General features: G+C 44.1%; 1 protein-coding gene across 1 annotated transcript; it reads right to left on the bottom strand.

Moving 5' to 3' along the window:
* Nucleotides 1-3,081: 3,081 nt before the first annotated feature.
* Nucleotides 3,082-21,523, bottom strand: lemd3 (LEM domain containing 3). Its single transcript, XM_085768813.1, has 13 exons — nucleotides 20,111-21,523; nucleotides 17,926-17,963; nucleotides 15,186-15,255; nucleotides 14,248-14,321; nucleotides 12,420-12,499; nucleotides 12,170-12,315; nucleotides 11,975-12,076; nucleotides 10,481-10,583; nucleotides 9,493-9,668; nucleotides 6,532-6,613; nucleotides 6,317-6,422; nucleotides 6,137-6,215; nucleotides 3,082-3,916 (listed from the first exon to the last, which is right to left on the bottom strand). Exons 1-13 carry the CDS (start codon nucleotides 21,489-21,491, stop codon nucleotides 3,741-3,743), a joined length of 2,613 nt encoding a protein of 870 aa, XP_085624939.1. The 5' UTR covers nucleotides 21,492-21,523; the 3' UTR covers nucleotides 3,082-3,740.
* Between the last annotated feature and the right edge of the window lie 276 nt (nucleotides 21,524-21,799).

Raw genomic sequence — 21,799 nt, 5'->3', positions numbered from 1 at the left:
TGCTGCTGTCCCGTCCCGCACATCTCCAAATATGGGCAGGACCCCACTCAGCTTCCGTGTTGCTCATACATAGACGCCTCGTCACATCGTAATGCAATAGGAATTCAACCAATCAGCTAGAGTCGTCGTTTCATTGAAGTTGTAAACATTGACTTCAAACCGTTAATATAATACATCCATGCTTCAAACCAACCGAGCATGGATGAGACATGGAGAAGGCAGGAAACAGCTCAGACTGATGAAGGTGACTCAATTATATTCACACACAAACACAAACACAGAGCACATCATGGCCATAATGCACTCAGATACTCTTTTTTAGGTTGCTAAATAGGTTGCTACCAATAAACATCCAAAACATGTTTATGGTCAGAGAAAGCATATGATTTAAGAGGGAATTGTAACTTTAAACAATCTACCATCATTCTACCCTGAAAAGTTTTAGCATCTATTTTTGTGGTGTTAAAATGTGGAATAGACTAGATGAGGATATAAAAATGTGCAATAACTTAAAACAATTTAAAAGTAAGTACAAACATACACTCTTGGACAGCTATAAAGAACTTGACAGCTAATTTTACTCTTTTTATTTATAATCATGGTCTTATTTCATATTAAAGCAATATGTTTTTAATCTTCTGAATTGTATGGAACTACAGATGTACTGTATGACATGAATCACAATGTAAGGGGGGGCTGAACTTGATCAGCTTTGCTTCCTTCAGCCCCTTCTCAAACTTGCACAGTATCATTATTGTTTTGTTTCTTGTTACATAGATTGTTTGTCTTTTGATGTGCTTGTTTGAGACAAATCAAAATCAAATCAAAATCAAAATTAAAATTTTTATTGAGAGTTAAATTGTTTTTTTTTAAAACTGTAGTAAACAAAATAACCAATATGATTAAGTAGTTTTAACAGTTGACACAATTTGGTCTGTGATAATCAACCACCATGAGTACAGTGTAATGATTCTGATTTACATTGTGCATGTTGCTGAAAGCTTAAATGTTTTTGAAAGTGTAAAAACTGGATTTGTTTTTTTTTTGGAAATGAAGTAACTGAGGGAGGTATTGAGCTTTAACACCAATTGAATATTTAAGAAGGATTCAAATGTAAAAAACTGAAACAGTCTCAACATAAAAACTAAACAAGCCTATCATTTTTTTTGTATGTGTGCAAATGATAGTAAACCACAACAAACAAAATGTAAAAACTCCTAATAAATCTTTAATTTGAGCTGTTTGTACAATTGACAAATTACATTAAAACATCTATTTATTTTTTAAATGTCTAGTATATTACACCTCCCCCCTCTGGCTAGCAGGTTAGGGATACTGGTCAATCCAAACATACAATGCAATGGAAATAAAGCTGCATATAATGGTACATACTACACTTATATCAATGTACAGTGTTTACATAAAATACATCAGGAGGAAAAGGATGCATCCATGAGGATGGATTCAAAAGGTGGAGCACAAGCCCGGAGAGGTGGCGTCACATCTAAACCAACATTTACATTCAGCCTCATGTACAGTCAGTGTGAGGTGAGACGCTGCAGCTGCACCGTTCTGCTGGAGTACAAAAATAGATTACAGTGATGCACTAACAACTGGCTTATTTCTTAAAGTGTTCACTTTATTTTTGTTGTTTTACACATCCTGACAAATTGTTTGGAAGTGGATGTAAGGTTTGATTCTCCATGAAATAAAGTTATGACACATATGTAACAGGTACTGTATAGTGACATTAAAATAGTACATCACCATGGCTGTTTTTTTTTATTTAAAAAAAAGAAATAAATATTGAGAAGCATTTGGTTTAATATCAAAGGAAACTGCTACAAAATACCAAATCTGAAGATGTAAAACTCTAACAAAACTACATCTATGGCAGGCCTTACTCACCCTTTGAACTGTTTCTATCTCTTAAATCCAGTATTGTCCAGTAATGCAGTGCCAGTCTTAAAAAAGCACAAATTTAAGGCACTGTTGGGTTTGTCCGCCGCCTACTGTGGCAGATTGTTGAACATTTGAAATGTGCATCATTTGTACAATTTCACACTGCAAATACTGAATCCAACTTTCAATTCACTGCATTGAAAAAAAAAAATGTAATTACGTCGTCTAGCATCTCCTGGATTCTTAGCATTTTTTTTTTTTGTTTGTTCGATTTAGGGGGATGCTGTAAAAACACACAAGCAAATCAGGAATCCCTAAGTTCAGTAAAGTCTCCTTACAGCAGGGAGGGGAGGGTATTTAGAATTGAGTATTACAAACTGTCAACATTCTCACAGTACTCCTTATGACAAAAAAAAGGGAAAAAAAAGTGTAGTAGCGTCATTACGAGAGGCTGATATGATCAAAGACCAGTGGGGGGACTGAGCCGGACCCCCGTCATGACAGGAAACATCTGTGGGATGAGCGCAGACTGTAACCTGGACATGAGCCGTCCTGACCCCGCCGTCTTCCTCTGCTCTGTTGCTCATGTACACAAAGAGATTGACAATAAAAAATACACACCAGCCGTTCAGAACAGGCGTGGAAATCCAATTCAGGTTGGGAAGGGAGAAGAGGAGGGGGATGGGTGGGGGGGTTGCACCACAACTTGAAAGAGGTAAATAATAAATATAATAAGTGATAATAATAATAATAATAGCTTGGGGGATATATTGGATTATATCTGCAGTAGAAAGTTTCAGATGACTGTAAAAAAAAAAAAAAAAAAGTACACTCCCTGATTTTGTTATATCGCTTGAAAAAAAGTTGCGAACATGGGAGCACTGCTGGACGCCGTAACAAAACCCAGGACAAAGGGAAAGAAAAGCCCATACACGGAATACATGGAGCGGCCGACGACACACACACACACACACACACACACACACAAACACACACGCATACACACATACACACACACAGCAGCTGAATCGGCGTTTCTGTGCCGTCGCCTGAACTGTCCCGTGTGCGTCTGTGCTATCGCCGGCCTCCCGGGGAGTGTTTGCCTCTGGATACAGATGTGATACTCTGCTGTGGTAAGTGAGCAGCAAGAAAATAATAATAATAATAAAAAAATAAAAGTGAGCTTATGCTTTGCTTTTTAATACAGGAGATGTAATAAAGCTTGTGCCACCATTCACATGTATTTACAGGACGCCCTCTGCAAATCTGTCCATGCCTTCCTCGCTCGACTAAATAATAATAATAATAATAATAATCAGAATAATAATAATAATAATAATAATAACAAGGAGTACATCGAACATCTTCAGGAAAAATCAACATCCACACTGTGTTGTATTGAAAGCTTACATAGAGGCATACTCTGAAATAGAGGCATACGTTGAAACATGCAGCCGTTTTCATACAGTGCCCAAATGAACTGGTGGGTCAGTTAGTTACACTGTGGGAGGAGGGAGGGAGGGTCGGAGTATCTGCACACATCTTAAATATTCCAGAAGAGCTTCGCTTCCTTGTTAAATCCATGACATTTCTAATACAAAGATTATAGAAAACAAACACTGCAACGCTGAACAGCTTTTCTTGCAAAGATCCTGTGTTGAGAAAAAAAAAAACAACAACGAAAAAAACAAAAAAAAACAAAAAAAAAAGCTCTCCCATGGCACAGACTTAAGTCTTCCCCGTTATAAAGCAGTGAAGGAGCAGCAGCAGACCGGTGCTGTGATGCTGGGAGGGCACAGAAGAGAGAACTCTAAATCTAATGCTCTTTGACGGCGGTCTCATGAGAAGCCTGAAGAGTTGGCCGAGCCGTGCTGCTGGGGGCCGCCGGCCGTAGTGTCCACCGCCGTGCTGGGGTGCAGGCTGGACGCCTTCAGGGGCGTGTTGCAGCCGTGGGCCTGGGGGAAACGCTGGTGGTATCGGTCCAAACGCAGATACTTGACTGTCACCAGCTTACCTGTGAAAAGGAAGAGCAGAGAGAGGGAGGGGGGGGGGGTGTCATTGACCAATCACATTAAGAGCTCTTTAACACAGGCTCAACCCAGTCAGTCAACAGCTAGATGCAGAAAGAGGGAGGAGGGAAGTCTGAAATAATCTGATTTTTCTCTATTTATCATTAGTTCAAGAAATTAAAAGGTGTTAGCTACAAGTCTAATTCCTCCTGGCCAGTAGGTGTCGCACTCACACTCGCCCACTCTCACTCCAACCTTCACTTGTACTGGTCACCAGGTACGCCTCTAGGGAGAGGCTAGTAGCTAAAGCTAAGCTAAGGCTAACCGTATTCAACGAGCAGCAGCTCAGGTGTTGACAGCGACTGGAAACACATCTGCACCGGAAACGTTACAGTACCGACTGACCGTTAGTTAGCATTAGCATTAGCACGATGCCATTTCTCCACAGAGCTATCACGACCTGGCTCCCCCTGAGCTCGGCCTCACGTGACATCAACGTACTAATGCTGTTGGTGCAGAGATCATTTCATGCCGACGTTGCCAACGTAACCAGATGTAAATATTTATATATTTTGGACCCGTCAAAATTTATAAAACAAATATTTATATACTATAAAAAAAATTTCAGTAAAATTTATACGTATTCAGCACCCCTCTAGACGTTCTGTCGATGTATTATTTTTGAAAAATTAAATAGTTTTGATGAAAAAGTTGTAGCTATAACCTTTAAATGGTTTGATTGGAGGAAGATGGTCATTTTTAAAAATCTAAAAACAATCTACGGCAACCCAGATGATTAACTAACTACTAATGTTACAAACCAAACATCAATATAATTTAATGCGTATGATCATTTCAAATAGCTGCAAGTAGAAATCTTTCATGTGGTCCAACACACAGCAGCTATATGTGCTATATATTATATATGAAACATGAAAAGAGGAAGACACTGAAACAAACCCCCACTATGTCTTTCAAACAGCAGTGACACACTGCACCACTGACATCAGACCACAGTGCCAGTCTATTTGCTATTCAAACAGCGTTGGTGCTGGACAGGAAATGACACTGCGCTGGCCTGAAATCAGCAAAGACACTGGCTTTGCATTTCGCACCACTTTGCATCAGGTGTATACAGCCCTGCATGTCTGATTGAGATAAGTGGTTGTTGCAGAAATAAACGCATTTGATGCTTCCTCTGTTTTCTGCAACACACACTCTGTCTCCACTCTCACTGTAGCTGCTAAAATTGATGTTTCCACTTGTCTATGTGAGGTTAGTAACCCAGGTGTTTCCTTATTATTATTATTATGTACAGTAATTTCTCATGCTGCACCTTCTCTGAAGTTCTCTGGTCACCCCTCACAATACACATAATAATTCACCACGTAATCGATTGTATTGACTATTATCCAATCAGGATCAGTTGTAGTGTTGCTGTCAGTGTGATCAGGGTGAAACAGCATGTTAAAGCTCCTCCACCCAAATGTTTCCACCACTGAACCAGGAGCTACGTCCTCACGTCCTGTCACTATCCAGAACAATGGAGCTGTAAAAACAACTTTTCCACTTCTCAACCTTTTTTTTCCCAAAACTTTATTCAAGTTCCTCTGTTTTTTGTTATTTTCGCATCTGCACCAAAGCCTTCCCAATTCCCAATTGGTATGAAGCATATATTGCCCTCCTCTTTGACAGCACTGCCTGCATGCCACCATGTTGGAATCAACTATTCAACAACATGATGATGTGCTATCACGGGGGGGGGGGATCGGACTATGAATGAATGAACGGAACGATATTACGTTTGTCGAGCCAAAAGCCGAAAAATCTATTTGTGGCGGATGTAATGAATGCGTGGGAAACACTGCTTGTTTATCTGGAACTAACCAACTCACTCAGTATTCCTCCACACACTGCGGAGGAATACTGAGTGAGTTGGTTAGTTCCACATAAACAGGAGGTTATGGTTAGAGCGTTAGGGGGGTGAGTCCAAGTAATATGACATATCTGAGCATTTTATTTTTTTAAGAGTATGCAACAGTTACTTTTCCTGGGAATTAGTTACTTTTATAATGTAGTGATTCAGTTACTAACTTGGGGAAAGTAGCCAGCAACTATAACTAATTACTTAAAGTAACGTTCCCAACTCTGGTGATAAGTCTTGGATAAATAAATGGAACTGGACTTCCTCTGTGATTTTAAGTGTTATAAAATGTGAAGTTTACCATCAAACCAGGAGCCGTGAAGTGCCTTGAAGGCTTTCCCTGAGTGCTCTGCAGAGAGACACTTGACATAGACGCAGCCCTGTGGAGAGAGCAGGAAGCACAGAGTTACATCCTGACGGCCCAGCAGCCGCGGGGCTGGATGTGACGTGACGGTTCGTTCGTGTCTCGGCGGGAGCGTACCTCTCGTGAGTTCTTGTCGACAGTGATGTGGACGATGCCGTCATTGTCGCTGCACTTCTCCAGGATGGCCTGCTGGATGGCCACGTCCCAGTTCTCCCCGACCTCCCTGGAAAAAGACAACACGCGTGAGGAGACGTTACGGGCAGGAAGTCAAACAGAGGGAGAAAGAGAGAGACTGACGGCTCATTCAACGTGTGGCAGAGACAGATACTCACATGACTGGGTCGAACATGTTTCTGATCTTCAGACATGGAGTCAGGCTGTTGGGAGGAGAGTTCCTCCGGTCCAGAGGGAAAGCTGAGGAGAGAAAGTGAACAAACTGACATGTTAACCAGAGCCTGTGAAATACTAAGTACAGGAAGCTAAACTGGCTGCATGTGTGTTGTCTTGGACTTTACCAACATGGACCACTGGAGATGTTCAGTAAATTCAACCTGGTTAGATTTAGGCCCATCACAATTATTACATAATCACCTGATTCCAATCAGGCTGCTAAAATCTTTTCCGTTCATCTGTATAAAAACAGGTGGATGAAACTAACAGAAATGTCAGACTGCATCACTATTTCCACGTTTTTTTTTCTGCTACGGTTTAATGACACGAGTGGAGCGTCACAAACAGGAGCTTCATTTCTGATATTCAACAACAGCATTTCCAGAGCATCTGTTGACATCATCATCATCATGGATTTAGCTGCAAAGCCTAAACTCAAACAGATAAGGTTATTATATAAGGGTATTATTAAACTATGTTTAGCTTGTACTATTTTGTGGCATACCGTAAAACACCAAATAAGGGCCTGGGCGTTTATTTGCTTAAATCGCTCAAATCAACAGGCGTTTATTAGGGACCTGCGTTTATTAATAGTGTTCAACCTGGACCTCCTTCTGGGGAAAGAGGCTTCACTCCGTGGTGGCAGGCGGCGGTGGAATGATACGTGCGTTTCTCAAGGCATTACTGTAAATACGGCCAGGGCGGACTCGTTCTCTGTCTCGCTGACCTCCGCGGTCCTGGCCCGCACAGGTACCAGGAGACTGAGACCCCCCGTCATGTCGGTCCTCCGCCCTTACTGATCAGCCGCAAGTTGCAAAAACCCTGCGGACGCCCAGTCTCTCCACTCCTCTCCCACACTTCAGCACCTGTGTTGGCTCGCACCACCGTCCTTTTTTTTTTTGATTGAATGAAGTAGGCCTATAACTAATAATAATGCAACGTATAGCCTAACTAAATACGCGTATGAGTAATCAGAGAACAGTAGGCTGTTTACGCTACTTTTAAAAGGAGTAAAGTCATTTAAAACGAGGAGCGAGCCGAGCCGACACTGTGCAGCCCAGGACGGTGCTGAAGTGCGGATGAGAGGAGTGGACAGACCGGGCAGGAGCAACCAGCTGACGTCTCGTCGGTCCTCGGCCGTCTTTAATGTCACGAGACACCCGCTATATTTGCATAGAATATTTTTTGGCAACCAGAAAAACAATGTTTGACCCGGCGTTTATTTGGGATGGGCGTTTAATATAAAAAATATTTTTCTACACCCGGCGGTTAATTGGGACCGGCGGCAATTTGGGACTCGGCCATTATTTGAAGTTTTACGGTAAGATGAAAAAGTCAATTACATTGTTAATCGCAATTATTTGTACAGCAATTAATCATCATCTTAAAGTAATAGTTCAACATTTTGGCAAATTGGCCCACTGCCATTATCCCTATAGGGATTCACGTAATAGGTTTGTTACCTTTAATTGTCGGTGCAAGCTATTTTTAGAACGGTGGAGCAGAGCCGCGAGCTGCTCAGAGCTACACTACGGGGGCTATTAGGATTTCTTGGTTTCCCTCATCAAACTCATCAAATTTCGTAAATGATGCGAAGACTGCGGAGCTAGTTCAGGCAGATGAGTCGACTCAAGCTGCGCCCACATGCTCATCCAAATAGGGCGGGCTACTTAAACCCCAGAGTTTACCTGCTCAACCCTGTCTATGCTGCTGCTGCTGCTATTTTCTGCTCTGCTGCTGCATACATCTCGTTGCTGCTGCTGATGCCGCCCATGAGGTTTTGCAAACCCACCTCCTCCCCAGCATCCACCTGTGGGCTCTGTCTCTATGATCCCCTGGGGGGTCTGCTTCATTCCTTGTAATGTCTGGCAAACCAGATCATTCAGGAGTCAGAGCCTGACACCAAACCTGCTGCAGCCGCCATGCTCAAGGATGCCTGTGCTGTGCTTCAGCTTGCAATGCTTATACTCAATAAATTATTTGTTCTCATTTCAGAGTTGTCTGACTGAACTGTCTCGTAACGTTGTGTTATTATTAGGGCTGTCAGAGTTAACGCGTTAATCGCGATGAGATTAATTAAAAAAATTAACGCGATTAAATTTTTTAATCGCGGTTAATCGCGGCCCATTTTGTCCTCTGTCTGCTGGACTGGAGGACTGGAGTGTGGGACCTCCAGTCCAGTAGGTGGCGGTAAGGCACCTTCAAGTTGGTTGCTACACTAATATACATATCCACAGCTCCATCCATTGATTTTTTGACGGCTTTGTTGTCAACAAATGCACATGGCCATGTATTGATTTTTTTGAGGTGTCGGTTGTCAACAAATGCACATGGCCAGAAAAATTAATCGTTTGACAGCCCTAGTTATTATCTCATAGCGTGGTGAATGTGCAGGTCACAACTTGTCCACCAGAGCGTTTTGGAGTTTGTTGTTTTTTTTGTTTTGCTCGCGGCTCTGCTCCGCCGTTCTAAAAATAGCTTGCACCGACAATTAAAGGTAACGAACGTACTCCTAAAACTATAGGGATTATGACAAAATTTGCCAAAATGTTGAACTATCCCTTTAACCTTCATGCCAGTGACAGCCCTGGTTAGTTAGCTTCTTAGTGGCTGCACCTGACTGTGACAGTCTGAGCCTCTGACTGTCTCTGTCAACACTCAGTGTCTATTACACCAACGAAGTGACAACAAGACGGTGATTTTATCTCCAGCCTCCCTCTCCCTTCACCCTTTTCTTTCCATTTCTGTCTCAACACTGATATTTATCTCATGTTACTGTTGACATTTACTGACAGAAAATCTGGAGTGGCAGCAACGGTGCATCTGTCAGCTCTGTGTATCTGTTTACCTGTGTTATCTAGATACTTTACAGTTTGAGCGAGCAAACGCTGAGAGGATGTTACCTTTCCCCTGCCAGACTCTCAAGGGCATCGAGGTCTTGTCGCAACTGAGCGAGGGCTGGATCCACCTCCAGACCAGGAAGTCCGCTCCGCCCAGCCGCTGGCTCTCTGTTCGGATCCTGGACTCGTTGGCCGAGAGGAACTTCACGGCTCGCTCCCAAACCTTCTTCATCTTCTTCCTGTAAAAGATCAGCACGTGTGTCACATCCTCCCCACCTGACACATCAGCTACACAGTTGATAGACAGTCTTCGGATCACTATGCTGGCTTCCTGTGACCCAGAGGATAGACTGTTGGTCTACAAAGCACTAAATGGTCTTGGACCAAAATATATTAGAGATTTATTAAATCCATATGAAGCATCCAGACCCATCAGATCTACTGTGTGTTCCCAGAACCTGAACCAAACAAAGTGAAGCAGCATTCAGTGTACCTGTACCATTCACCTCTATTGTGATCACTGAGCAGCTCGCGTCTCTGCCCCACTGATCTCAAAACAACATGCACCGATAGTTAAAGGTAATGAACCTACTCCTATGACTATAGGAATTCTGGCAATAGGCAAATTTGCCAAAATGTTGAACTATCCCTTTAATCATGATATTTGCTATTGTTTACTGTCTTATTTCCTTTAAAATGTATTTTTCTGTGCTGCGTAATTTGAATTGCCTGATGTATGAATTGTGCTATACAAATACGTTTGCCTTTGCCATGTGGCTTGATAGAGAATCTGAATGAAGGATCCAATTAAATGTGTTGTTGATGAGGAAAAACTACATTAATCTTCAGCAAGGACATTTTAACTCTCATTCTTTGCAATTGCTTTCAGAATATCCCCACATTTCATATACCATGCCATATATGACCATGAACAATATTGGATCATACATATTACTGTATTTCATATATCAAGTTATCAGCCCAAGCCTAAAGACAAGCGTGTGGATATCAGGCTTTTTCCTTGAAGGAGGTGTGGGTTGTTGGTACTGACCGGTCCTGAGGCTGGACCAGGGAGTCTCTGACGTGGGGGATGGGCAGGTAGGGCTGCACGTCCTCGTTCTCTTGGCAAGCCTCGCTGTGGTTCTTCATCACGTCTGGACGACAGAAGGTGGTTAGAAGAAAGGATTCGAGAATGAGGAGCAAATACAGTGTTCAGAGAAGAAGCTTTGCTGCGAGATGTTCTTCCGTGTTTACATCACACATCCAATAGTTTACAATGATGAACGAACATCTCGCAGCAAATCTCGGAGCTACTGCTACAACAAGGCTAAAAACAGAGATCGAATCAATTTTTTCCTGACAACTTTTTCATGTGGCGGCTTCAGGACACTTGGGTCAGTACAGACGAGCAGTATGGAGGTATTCGGATGTTTCATAGTGTGTGTTTTGGACGATTCAAAAGTGAACTCTATCCGCCACCATTATATTGAAATCCGTTGCCAACCGGAAGCGTTTTGATAACTCAGAAAGTTCTCCAAACCCTTCCTTGGCATGACGGTGAGTAGAAAATTGGTGAATTATGGATTTTGAGTAAAGTATCCCTTTAACCCTCAAATACAGGACGTGACTGTATTTCAACGGACAGGCAGAAAACTCCAGTGGCAACACAGACTGAACACACAGACGGGCACTACCTAAATCATGTGATAAAACTAATCACGCGTTATTGTTCCTGGATTATTCGCATGCGTTAACTTTGACAGCCCTACTTATTATCCGGTTGTTAAGTCCTGACGTCACAACTTTAATTCCGGGTCCACCGGCATTATCGGGCCCATCGCAAACACAACAAAGTAGCCTACCACATAGTCATGGTCCCATGAAAAACAATGAAAACCAGACATTTTCATGACTGTATATACACAGAGACGTTATCGATATCGACACATATTAAGTTTGTTTATCTGCTAATCGATGTAAACACAGTTTACGCCGAGTAGCCGCTCGGCTACAGGCAGCGTTAGCTGCTGTTAGCCTGGCTAATAGCAGCTAACGCTCATATCAAAACGTAGTTGCCAGTCACGGCAATTACGGTGAAGACGGCTTCTTTTATTCTTTTTTCAGTCGAGTTTGGACTGAGAATTGTCGCTAATTAGACAGACCACGGGACCGGGTTTTAATTTTCAGGTCCGTTATAACTGTAGCAGGTAGGGGAGTGTGGCCCTGATTTCTTTGGAGGCACCGGAGTTGAACCAGTTAAGCACGGCTACACTCGCTACTCAATTTGAATTAAATGAATTCAATCCCTTTTTTACTCTCAGAGATGTGTCATGGAGGAAAGAGGTTATAGATTCACCGGTTCTGCCATTGTTTACAACTTGCTTGGAACCGGAAATGGAATATTTGCCACGCGTGACGCCACGCTCAACAGCCGGATAAAGAAATGTTGTTCTGCCACATGTGTTGGTTCTGAGCACAAAGATCAAAGTGACGATGATGTTGGACACATCAGCCTGTTTCTAAAGTGTGTGTGGTGTCTTCTTACCGATGATCCTCTCCACCATGTCGTACATCTGCCTGGTCTCCTCCTCCTCTCTCCTCCAGCGATACTTGACGTACCAGACCACGCCCCACACGCAGCCCACCACTGCACACACACACACACACACACAGAAGTGACAGGTTAAATAAACACTGCTGCTGGAGTCTGCTGGTAGGATGCTTGGAAACGCGTTCTCACCGAGCGCGATGAGGAAGACTCTGCTGACGACGGTGAGGAAGGCTCGGCGGAAGCGGCACGTGAAGGGCATCTTGGGGTGTGTGGACTCCAGCCGGGAGATCTCGGACACGTCGGTCACGGGATCGTCGGCTGCCTGCCCGGTCAGCCTAAACACACACACACACACACACAGAGTGGAGTGAGTACAGACGACACAGTGAGGAGCTCTGCAGAGCCAGAGATCAGCGTGAATCCTCAGATCTCCTCTCACCTTATGCCGACGTCCTGGCCCGCCCGGATGACCCACTCCAGAGAGGTGAGGATGAAGTCTTCAAACTCTGCATTCTGGGCCTGAACACAACACAGGGTACTGATGAGAGAGGGGACGAGCCGGAACAAACCAGTTCACACTCCACAGGCGGCTGCTATTTGAATACTGCTCATCAGTGATCGTCCGTCCTCTCTGGGTTTCCTTTTTCTTCTGACACCACAAACATACAGCTACGTCTCCATAAAGTAGAACAAGATGGAGGTCGGCAGTCTTCTCCGTGACAGTGGAGCTAATCAGCTGATTAGAGTGTGACATCATTAGGTTACAGTAATGAACTTATTCTAATATACTGAAGATACGGTATTTTGGGTCCATTCACGTACTATTCCACCTGCTTTTTTGACTTGTTATCCGTTAAAAACTAAAGCCAGACCCGCATGCATAATAACCACCACAGCTTCCAAAATACGACCCTGAACAAAAGTGTGGACTCTTCTTTTTCTCTTTTTGATTGCTGTTTAAAGGGGAACCACGCGAGTCCGGTCGCTTTCCCACTGTGTTGCTAACCCTCCTCTCGGCCATGTGCATTTGTTTACAACAAAGCCGGGGAGAAATCAATCAATAGAGCGGTGCATGGCGTTATATGTCATATACGATGTTACGGCATGTATATTTGTGTAGTCCTACAGTATCTGTCATAAACAAGAGATTACGGGTTACAGGGCGTGTTTGTGTGGCGGTGCCGCAGAGATGAGAGCTGGGACACCGGGTCGAGGCTCTGATCTTACACGGTTGGTTTTCAGCCAAGAGACGCTAGGTGGAAGGCAGAGAGCCTCCATTCTCCTTGTAATTAGTTACAAGTCATTTATTTAACCATCACAATTACTCTGAAGCTGTTTAATTAAGGTAAACATTTAGCATACTTCCTCTTTAATGTGTACACTACACCCATGTCTATATGTTGTTTTATGTGTGTTTGTCCCGATGTTGCTCTTTCCTCGTGGTGGAATGAAGAGGTTCTGTGAAAGAGAATTTCCCTAACGTCTAGTCTGGGTTTTCCTTAAATGTAAGCCAGAATCTTTACAATTAAAAGAAATAAAGACATGAAATATTTCAGCCTGTGTGTAATGAATCTGTATAATATCTGAGTTTCGCTATTTGAATTGAATTTGTAAATAAATAAATTAACGTTTCCATGATATTCTGAATCATGGAGACACACTTTATCTACCGCGTTGTTTTAATGCTGTTGCATTGTTTCATCCCATCTGAGTACTGTGATCGATATTTTATTTACCTACTGTATTATATATCTTACTCTGACTGTGTAGTGTACTGTTATCTGTATTTTATTTATTGTATTGTTTTTATACTATGTAGCGTACTGTTAGCTGTATTTTACTTATTTATTAGAGACTGCGGATGCAAATTAGCGGCTCTGTTATAATACGGCATATTTACAACAGTATTCTTTTACACTATTGTTCATCAATATGCACTGTCCCTATCCAAATAAAGTATTATGGATTAAATAAATATAGGACGTTAAAAAGAGCTGCTTCAAACAATAAAACACACTGATGCTCCTCAGCATCACTCTCACATCCTCCCCTCAGACCGTTCTCAAACCATCTGATGAGGAAAACACACTCTACTCCTCCGTAAAGTCCATACACTTCATAAAAACTCAACAAAGCTCACTGCTTACAGCCTGACAGGCAAAGACACAGAATGTCAAGGCCACTGAGATACCCGTTCATCGCTGTGTGAAGTGTTACAGTAACAGTAGTGATGCAGACGGCGTTGGGCGCCGGTGTGGACGACGTACCGCTAGATAGGCGTAGGCCTCGTCCATGGACAGACTCCTGTTGGGACTCCTCTGGTCTCCACAGTCGTGCTGACCTGAAACCACAGCATCAAACCATCAGTGGTGAAAACAAACTGCATCAACACAATGTGTCATCGCATCCTGTTTATCTGCACTTCAGCACTAACATTTACATGGGAGGCTTCGACGGGGACAAAGTTAATATTTTTAACCACAGTACATTTTAAATATTTGGCTGTTCATGATGTAGCGAGCTCTTTATTAGGAACACGGCACTATTACTGGATGGAGCCGTTTGTCCTCTAAACACCACCACACCATGATCAGATACATTCATATTAATGAGGAGGTTCTTAATTAACATCAATGAGTGTGTGTGTGTGTGTGTGTGTGTGTGTGTGTGTGTGTCAAAGTGCTGAATATATTGGAGAGGATGATATGAATGAAGTGGAGCAGCACTCTGGATAAGGAGCTGCTCATTAACGTATCATCACCTGTTATTAGTCAGTCACTCAGTCCTAATTACAACATTAAAAGCTGCGTTCAACCGCTCTGCCTCACTGATGAACTCTCCTGTCTGTGTGACACTGTCAACTTTTCTTAACACATTGGTTTTGTCTGTGCATAGAGGAAAATAATAAGCAAATAAAAGTGCATTAGTTGCTTATTAAATCATTAAAAACACAGAATAACAGCCTAATTAACACACTTAAACATTATCTATATTGTCTAGTTACAGAGTGTGTTTCCACAGTTATCAGGTTGGGTCAGTGTTCCTCTGTATTGATGTAAAATGATGTTTGACCTACCACCAGACCAACAGGTGGAAATGTGTGATGACTCAACAACGTATTTATGCAGAAAAGAATGTTGATCAAACACGATGAGTGTAAATAATCACAGCTACAGTGAGTAGATGTGCAGCAGTGTGTATCTACCAGCGATGTGGGCCAGGTGGTCGTGTAGGTTGAGCAGCAGCTTCAGGATCAGGCTCTTCACTGCGTCGTCCTGCAGACATGAGAAACACACACAATGACAGACTGCACGACAACACAATCCAGCTGCACGGTCCTGCACGCACACAACTATTCAACAACAACGACAAAGTCCTACACACACTGAACTCAAACATGTTAGGAGCTGCAGCTGACAGGGTGATGTCCGGTTGTCATCGCTGATGTGACCTGTTGCCGATGACGACCGCTGGCTAACACTGGGATTAGGATGCACTGGTCCGGCTTTTTCAGTCCCAATACTGATACCTGGGCTCAGCGTATCGGCATATATCAGATGCCGATCAATACCACTGTGGAATTTAACTTTATTTTTTACATTTTCTTATTGAAAATAGTGCTGTTTTTGTACTGACACTTTATTTTTACATTTTTGATTGAAAGCAGTGCTGCTCTTGGGATTGCCACTTTTGAACTGTTTGCACTTCACTAGTGCAGAGCCATTACACTTTATACAAGTTATTTTATTCGTTTTATTGTTTTTCACTATTTGCTGAGTTTGTTGAATTTTTATAAAACAATATTGAAGGTTTGGACATATAAAGAAAGCGACAGGTGTAAGCTCTCAATTTTGTTTCTATCTGCTACAGAGGCTGAGAAATCAATTATTTAGTAGGCGTTGACACTTGTGTTGACTTCAGGTTTTAGGGGGGGTATTTTAACTCATTGAGTGCCAACCACGTAATTTCTCGTTTTTCGTTCCCATGCGTTGAGTGCCAAAAACGAAATTTTTCGTTTTTTGCTTTTTTTTTAAATTATGAAAATAGACACTTTAATACACATTATATGTAAATTTGGGGACTCTACGACGAGGAGAACTGAAATAGATGACGATCAAAGTCACATGACAGCTCATGATCTGGAAGTTTTTATCATAACTCAGCTTCTGCAAACGGAGTTCTGCATGTGGATGCAGCGCAGCTGCTGCGCCGCTGCTCTGCTCTCACCCGCGAGGCTGCAGCAGCTGGGAGCTGAACCAGGAAGCTCTCAGCCCACTGTCCCGCCCGGTCTTCATCTGGAGCAACACCGTGTCCTCCCCAAAGTCCTCCCGCGGTAAAATCTGATGGTCTCTGGGTCAAAGCAGACCGGCACCACCGACCCGTACCACAGACGGACCGCGACCACCGGCGGGACCGGTGTTCGCGAGCTGCTGTGGCCGACAGAGCCTCACGTTCCGCGGCGAGAGGCTGTGACACGGCACGGTGCGTCTGTGTTATTGTTGTTTAGTGGCGCCCCCCCCCCCCGCCCCCGATGGTGGTTTTGTGAATAGAACAACAATTGTTGTGTATATTTATCTTATACGAGCCCTTTGATCCAGAAATGCGAGTGTCTGAAGAGCGACAGACACAAACAGCGCAGCTTTCATAAAAGACGCTCTATCTCCTTTTCTAGAAAAAAAGGAGGGATTTTGGTGAAACCCAGCCATGTTTAGCTTGACTTTTCTCAGGAACGGAGGCACGTAGAAACAAACGGTTTGTGGCCATTTGAAGGATAAAGTTAAACCTTTCAAATGAGCCACAGTATGTGTTGGTGGCAATAATATAGAATACACTATGGCTCTAAAATAAAAAGTCAAATATGGTCTAATTTGCCGGTACACTTGACTAAAACTTTGGAAAGGAGCGCGGCACTCAATGAGTTAAAATGGCCCATAGGTTTTACAGGTGTTTTAGGCCTGAATGGGCTCTATGCACAGCTGATTAATGCAGGTGTGTCTTAGTAGTCACAATGGTCAGACACACCTGGATTAATCAGTTTGTCCAATAATGTAAGACAGGAAATAAAAGACCTGCCTTAAATTCAGGAAGTAGTGGATCTGTGCATAGAGCCCATAGGTTGATAAACTGTAAACCTCACCATGTGGAAGAGAGTGAAGGCATCAGGCTTGATTTTCCTAACTTTGTAAAACCTTGTGTCTGTGTTTGTTATCTACCAACATGCTGCGTGTCCTGCTGATACCTGATGTAGCGCCCGTCACAAACAGAGCTGAAGTGAATAGATGGGTGTCATGGATCAGCTTCATTATCCAATACCTGATCTGTCTATTTAATCAATATCTGGGCCGATGTCTGATCGGTGCGTCCCTAATCTGAACTCAAATCACTTTCCACATTTGCGCCCACTCGTTTTCAGTGACATGTGCAGCACTACAGAATGGATTTGATCAGTTCTGTTTTTGCATTCTAGTTGATATCTAAACAGATTAGCACCAGTGATTTAGTAAAGCCTTTAAATAAATGTGGAACTTATTAATAAAACTCACTTCCAGTTCAGTTGGACTGGTTTTACAGCTTGGCTCTTTGATCCACCTTTGTTTATACAAGGAGGGGAGGGGGGGCTGGACAAAAACATATAGGACACCTCCCCAGCCAGACAGATATGGACTCTTTCGCTTTCCAGTTGACGTGCACATCACAACAAACACCCGACGCCTGCGAGGGAGCAGCGTTCCCGGGCCGGACCAGGAGAGCAGGCTAAATTCATTAACAAGCAGCACTTAGACTGTGTTCACTGCTTACATTCATTACGCTTCCAATCTAATTCCGGGTTTAAGTGTACACACACACTGCATTTCCTGTGCGGTTTAAAAAAAAAAAAAAACTTAACTACACAACTTTATCATGCAGACAAGTTAGAAGAGGTGTCAAGGAGAACGTATACTTACATTAGAGTCGAAGTCCTCGCCGAACGGGTGGCTCTTAACTGTAACAGAAGAGAAAGCGGATCAGTGAGGTTCGTGGGGGGGGCAGAGACAAAAGCCTGCTCATCGACACTGCACTTAAAAAAAAAAAAAGGCGCACGCTGGAATAGTAGAAGGAAAAACTTGGTCTGTTTTACAGTAAGGCCGGCGTGTTTGGAGACGTGAAATCCGAGTGGAGCTCAGACATCACACGTGAGTCAGTGTCTGTACATGAGGCTCGGCCCTTGAGAAAAAAAGAAAAAAAAACCTCACCACATTCAAGCTTGGCACTTTGAGGGCCTGAATTAATTCAGAGCAGAATGACACACATTATATTCTGGCTGTTTATTCATTGAGCAATTTGGGAGCCATGAAAGTCCAACTTTAAAGCCATTTCTCTTCTTTTTTTTTAAGGACTGCACAGTCATATGGGAATACAGTGCTGACAGGCCGGGGACAGGATGAATAATACTATCACTGGTTTGACTGTGTCGGGGCAGAGAATTAGAAATCAAAGCACGAATACACTCATTTTAACTAAGTCCACGTTTCTGTGGATAAAAACATTTAACGCCTTATGACTTGGTTTGTTTCAAATAGAAGAAACTGAATTCCTTTGAGTCTGAGTCCGCTCCCAAATATGCCGCTCATCAAGGAAACCATTGTCAGAAATATGCATCTTATACCTGCATGCTCATCAAGATGCATCATCGTGGGCGTGCACCTTGCCTTGCCATGCCATTCAGCAGAACATCAAAGTTGTAAAAAGATATTTTCCAACACTTATTTAAAAGTTCTTAACACTAACTTTGATTTTAATTGTGCAAATGTTAAAATGATTGAGTATTGTAACCTCTCCCTCTCCTCTCCCCACTGTCTTGTTGATCCTGGTTTGCAAATATCCGTCATCTACCCGGACTCTTTGGAAGTCTGGAGAATGTAATCTGATTCACCGGTTCTTGGGAAGTTGATGATGGTGACTTTAGCGGGGAGTTTGAGCGGAGACGGATGCATCAGAAAACCGTACTAACTGTCTGGAATCTGTTTGGGTCGGGAGCTGAACTCAGATCTGCGGCAACAACACTTCTCGAGAGAGGGATGGATTCATGTTCCTGCATTTAAAGAGCAAATCTAGTGGGTGCACCTGAAGGAGGGAAGAGACTGAAAACAGCACTGTGGACGCTCATCTGAGCTCCTGAGCTGTGTTTGATGACAACACAATGGATGCATTCTGGTTAGTTTAAAGGGATAGTTCAACATTTTGGCAAATTGGCCCATTGCCATAATCCCTATAGTTTTACGAGTAGGTTTGTTACCTTTAATTGTTGGTGCAAGCTATTTTTAGAACGGCGGAGCAGAACCATGAGCTGCTCAGAGCTACGCTACGGAGGCTAATGAGATTTCTTGGTTTCCCTCATCAAACTCAAATCAAATACATAATCCAACAACTCCAAAACGCTCTGGTGGACAAGTTGTGACCTGCACATTCACCACGCTATGGGATAATAACAGAACGTTACGAGACAGAGTTGTTTTCGAGGTAAATTCATGCAAAACAGCTGATGTGTGTTCCCGTCTGGGGCAGTTTTTCAGCAAGCAGTCTCTGCATTTACCTCGAAAACAACTGTCTCATAACGTTGTGTTATTATCTCATAGCGTGGTGAATGTGCAGGTCACAACTTGTCTACCAGAGCGTTGTGGATTGAGTTGTTGGATTGTGTATTTGATGAGTTTGATGAGGGAAACCAAGAAATCCCATTAGCCTCCGTAGTGTAGCTCTGAGCAGCTCACGGCTCTGCTCCGCCGTTCTACAAATAGCTTGCACCAACAATTAAAGGTAACAAACCTACTCCTAAAATGTTGAACTATCCCTTTAAGTAATATATGGGGTCGTCTGTTGTTGTTTAATAGACATGATGATCACAGATTTCCCAATTTTCCTCTTTTCTCCCCCCCAAAAAAGATGTTTCCTGTGATGCTCCTGAAGCTTTCTAAACAACTGCAGTGTGAAGGTGAAAAGCTAAATTGTCAGAAAAAGAAAAATCCCACAACCACTGCACGTGGGAACAGAAGCTCTACTCCAATCTATGGGTTTAAATCGCCAATGCACGTTTAGTCCACGGGATAAACATTAGTAAAGCTGAACTTGCACATCTCGTCAGGTACTTACTGACTGAATCCACCTCCGAGGACCCAGAGCCCCTCATCCTCAGGTACATGAGGCCTAGCAGCAGGAAGAAGAGGCAGGCTGCCGTGAGCAGGAACATGGACAGGTAGTGAGCGCTGAAGCTGCCCGAGGAGGCCACCTCTTCCCTTTTGAATTGCTGCAGCAGCTCATCCTCCGGGACGGACAGCTTCTGCTTCAGCGCCGTCTGGCTGTACGAGTGGTTGGGGGCGGTGTGGTTGGAGTGGTTGCCCCTGTACGGCTGGGACAGGCTGCTGTAGTTGGAGAAGCGCGGTCTCAGCCCGATGCTGTACCGATTCAAGCTGCCGCCGCCGCCGCTGCTGCTTCTGAACGAGCCGTCCTCGCTGTCGACGTGGTTGTTTTTACCGGCCTCTCTTCCGTGGTTCTCGGCGAGGGAGACGTAGATGGACTTCCTGGGAAAGTTGTGGCTCCGCAAACCTCCTCCCGACGGGTCCGAGTCCCTTCTCCTTAGCTCGTCTTCCTCCCCCTCCTCCCTCCGTCTTCCCACCATGTTTAGACTCCCGGGCGAGTTCAGCTCCCTGCTACTAGCCGCCCCTCCCGTCTGAGACCCTCGGCCGACTCCGTGGGAAGGGACCGCCGCCTTCGGGTGGCTCCGTCTGGACTCGAGCCGATCCCGCTGTCGGTCCGCGGCGCCGCCGAGGCCCCCGACCTCCTCCTCGTCCGAGTCTGAGTAATCCCCGGCTAACTTGCTGCTAGTGATCGAGTGAGACGCCCCACAGCCATTTATCACAGAGCGAGAGTTCTTCTCCGTTTCCCCCTCATAATCGTCCTCTTCTCCCGACTCGTCGTAATCCCTCCCTTTCGCCTCGGGGCTGGGTCTGGCACGAACCCCCCAGCCCAGCGAGACCCCTCTCTGTCCGTCCGCACCCGGGGAAGAAGTGCTGCTGCTCAGCGGACTCCCGGCGCCATACTGGCTCTTGGCGGCCGCGGTCGGCGCTGTAACGGGCCTTATCTTCGGCTGGTGTTGAAACCCGGGGCTTCGGTCCGCCCTACCGCTGTGATTGAGGCCCTTTCTTTTCAGTGGAGTTTCGGCGTCAGACTCGTCGGAGCTGAAGCCGAGGACGGAGGACTTCCGGCCCGGTCTCCTGCTAGAGCTCAGGTGCGTGACGTCATGGCTGGCTGGCCTGGGTCCCGCCGTGTTGCCGCCGCCAGTGCCGCTGCTGTTGATGGCCCCGCTGCTACGGGTTTTCCCGGACCGGGAGCCCCGCTGCTGCTGCTCTTCCCGAAGCTTCTTCAGTTTCTTCAGATATACCGGCCGGGTGTTCTCGGTAACCGGGCCCGGGCTGATACCGAAGCGCTTTAATTCGGAGAAAAGCTCCTCATCCGTTAACTGCATTGACGCCATCTTAGACAAAACTCTGGGAGAAGGTTGTGTGGCGGAAGTGACGTCGAGGTGAAGTGGCAGCGGACCAACTGGGCTGCGTTCAAAACCACCGGCCAACTGTTGAAAAACGGTCATAAGTATCAAATTCGTAACTGTTGTGGCGCTTTAAAATGTTACAATTAAAACTACCGTTATTCAGTATAAAATGATCTATATAAAATAATAAAATACTCCAATCTTTCTGAAATTCAGTAGCAAAACGTGGCCTTTTCCCTATGCCTTTTCCATACAAATGTGTCGTTTTCTGCTGTGTATTAACATTAATAATA

The sequence above is a fragment of the Trachurus japonicus genome, chromosome 23, assembly GCF_045865225.1.
Source record: "Trachurus japonicus isolate A0001 chromosome 23, Traja_1.0".
Classification (NCBI taxonomy): domain Eukaryota; kingdom Metazoa; phylum Chordata; class Actinopteri; order Carangiformes; family Carangidae; genus Trachurus; species Trachurus japonicus.
This window is presented reverse-complemented; position numbering and strand designations above follow the sequence as displayed.

What these genes read in the sequence shown, in the direction of transcription:
- lemd3 (XM_085768813.1), bottom strand. Translation starts at nt 21,491, where the DNA reads ATGGCGTCAATGCAGTTAACGGATGAGGAGCTTTTCTCCGAATTAAAG. An exon ending in GCGAGGACTTCGACTCTAAT is followed by an intron (nt 15,256 to 17,925) that starts GTAAGTATACGT and finishes TCATGTCTGCAG; the next exon opens with GACGACGCAGTGAAGAGCCT. An exon ending in AGTCTTCCTCATCGCGCTCG is followed by an intron (nt 12,077 to 12,169) that starts GTGAGAACGCGT and finishes GTGTGTGTGCAG; the next exon opens with TGGTGGGCTGCGTGTGGGGC.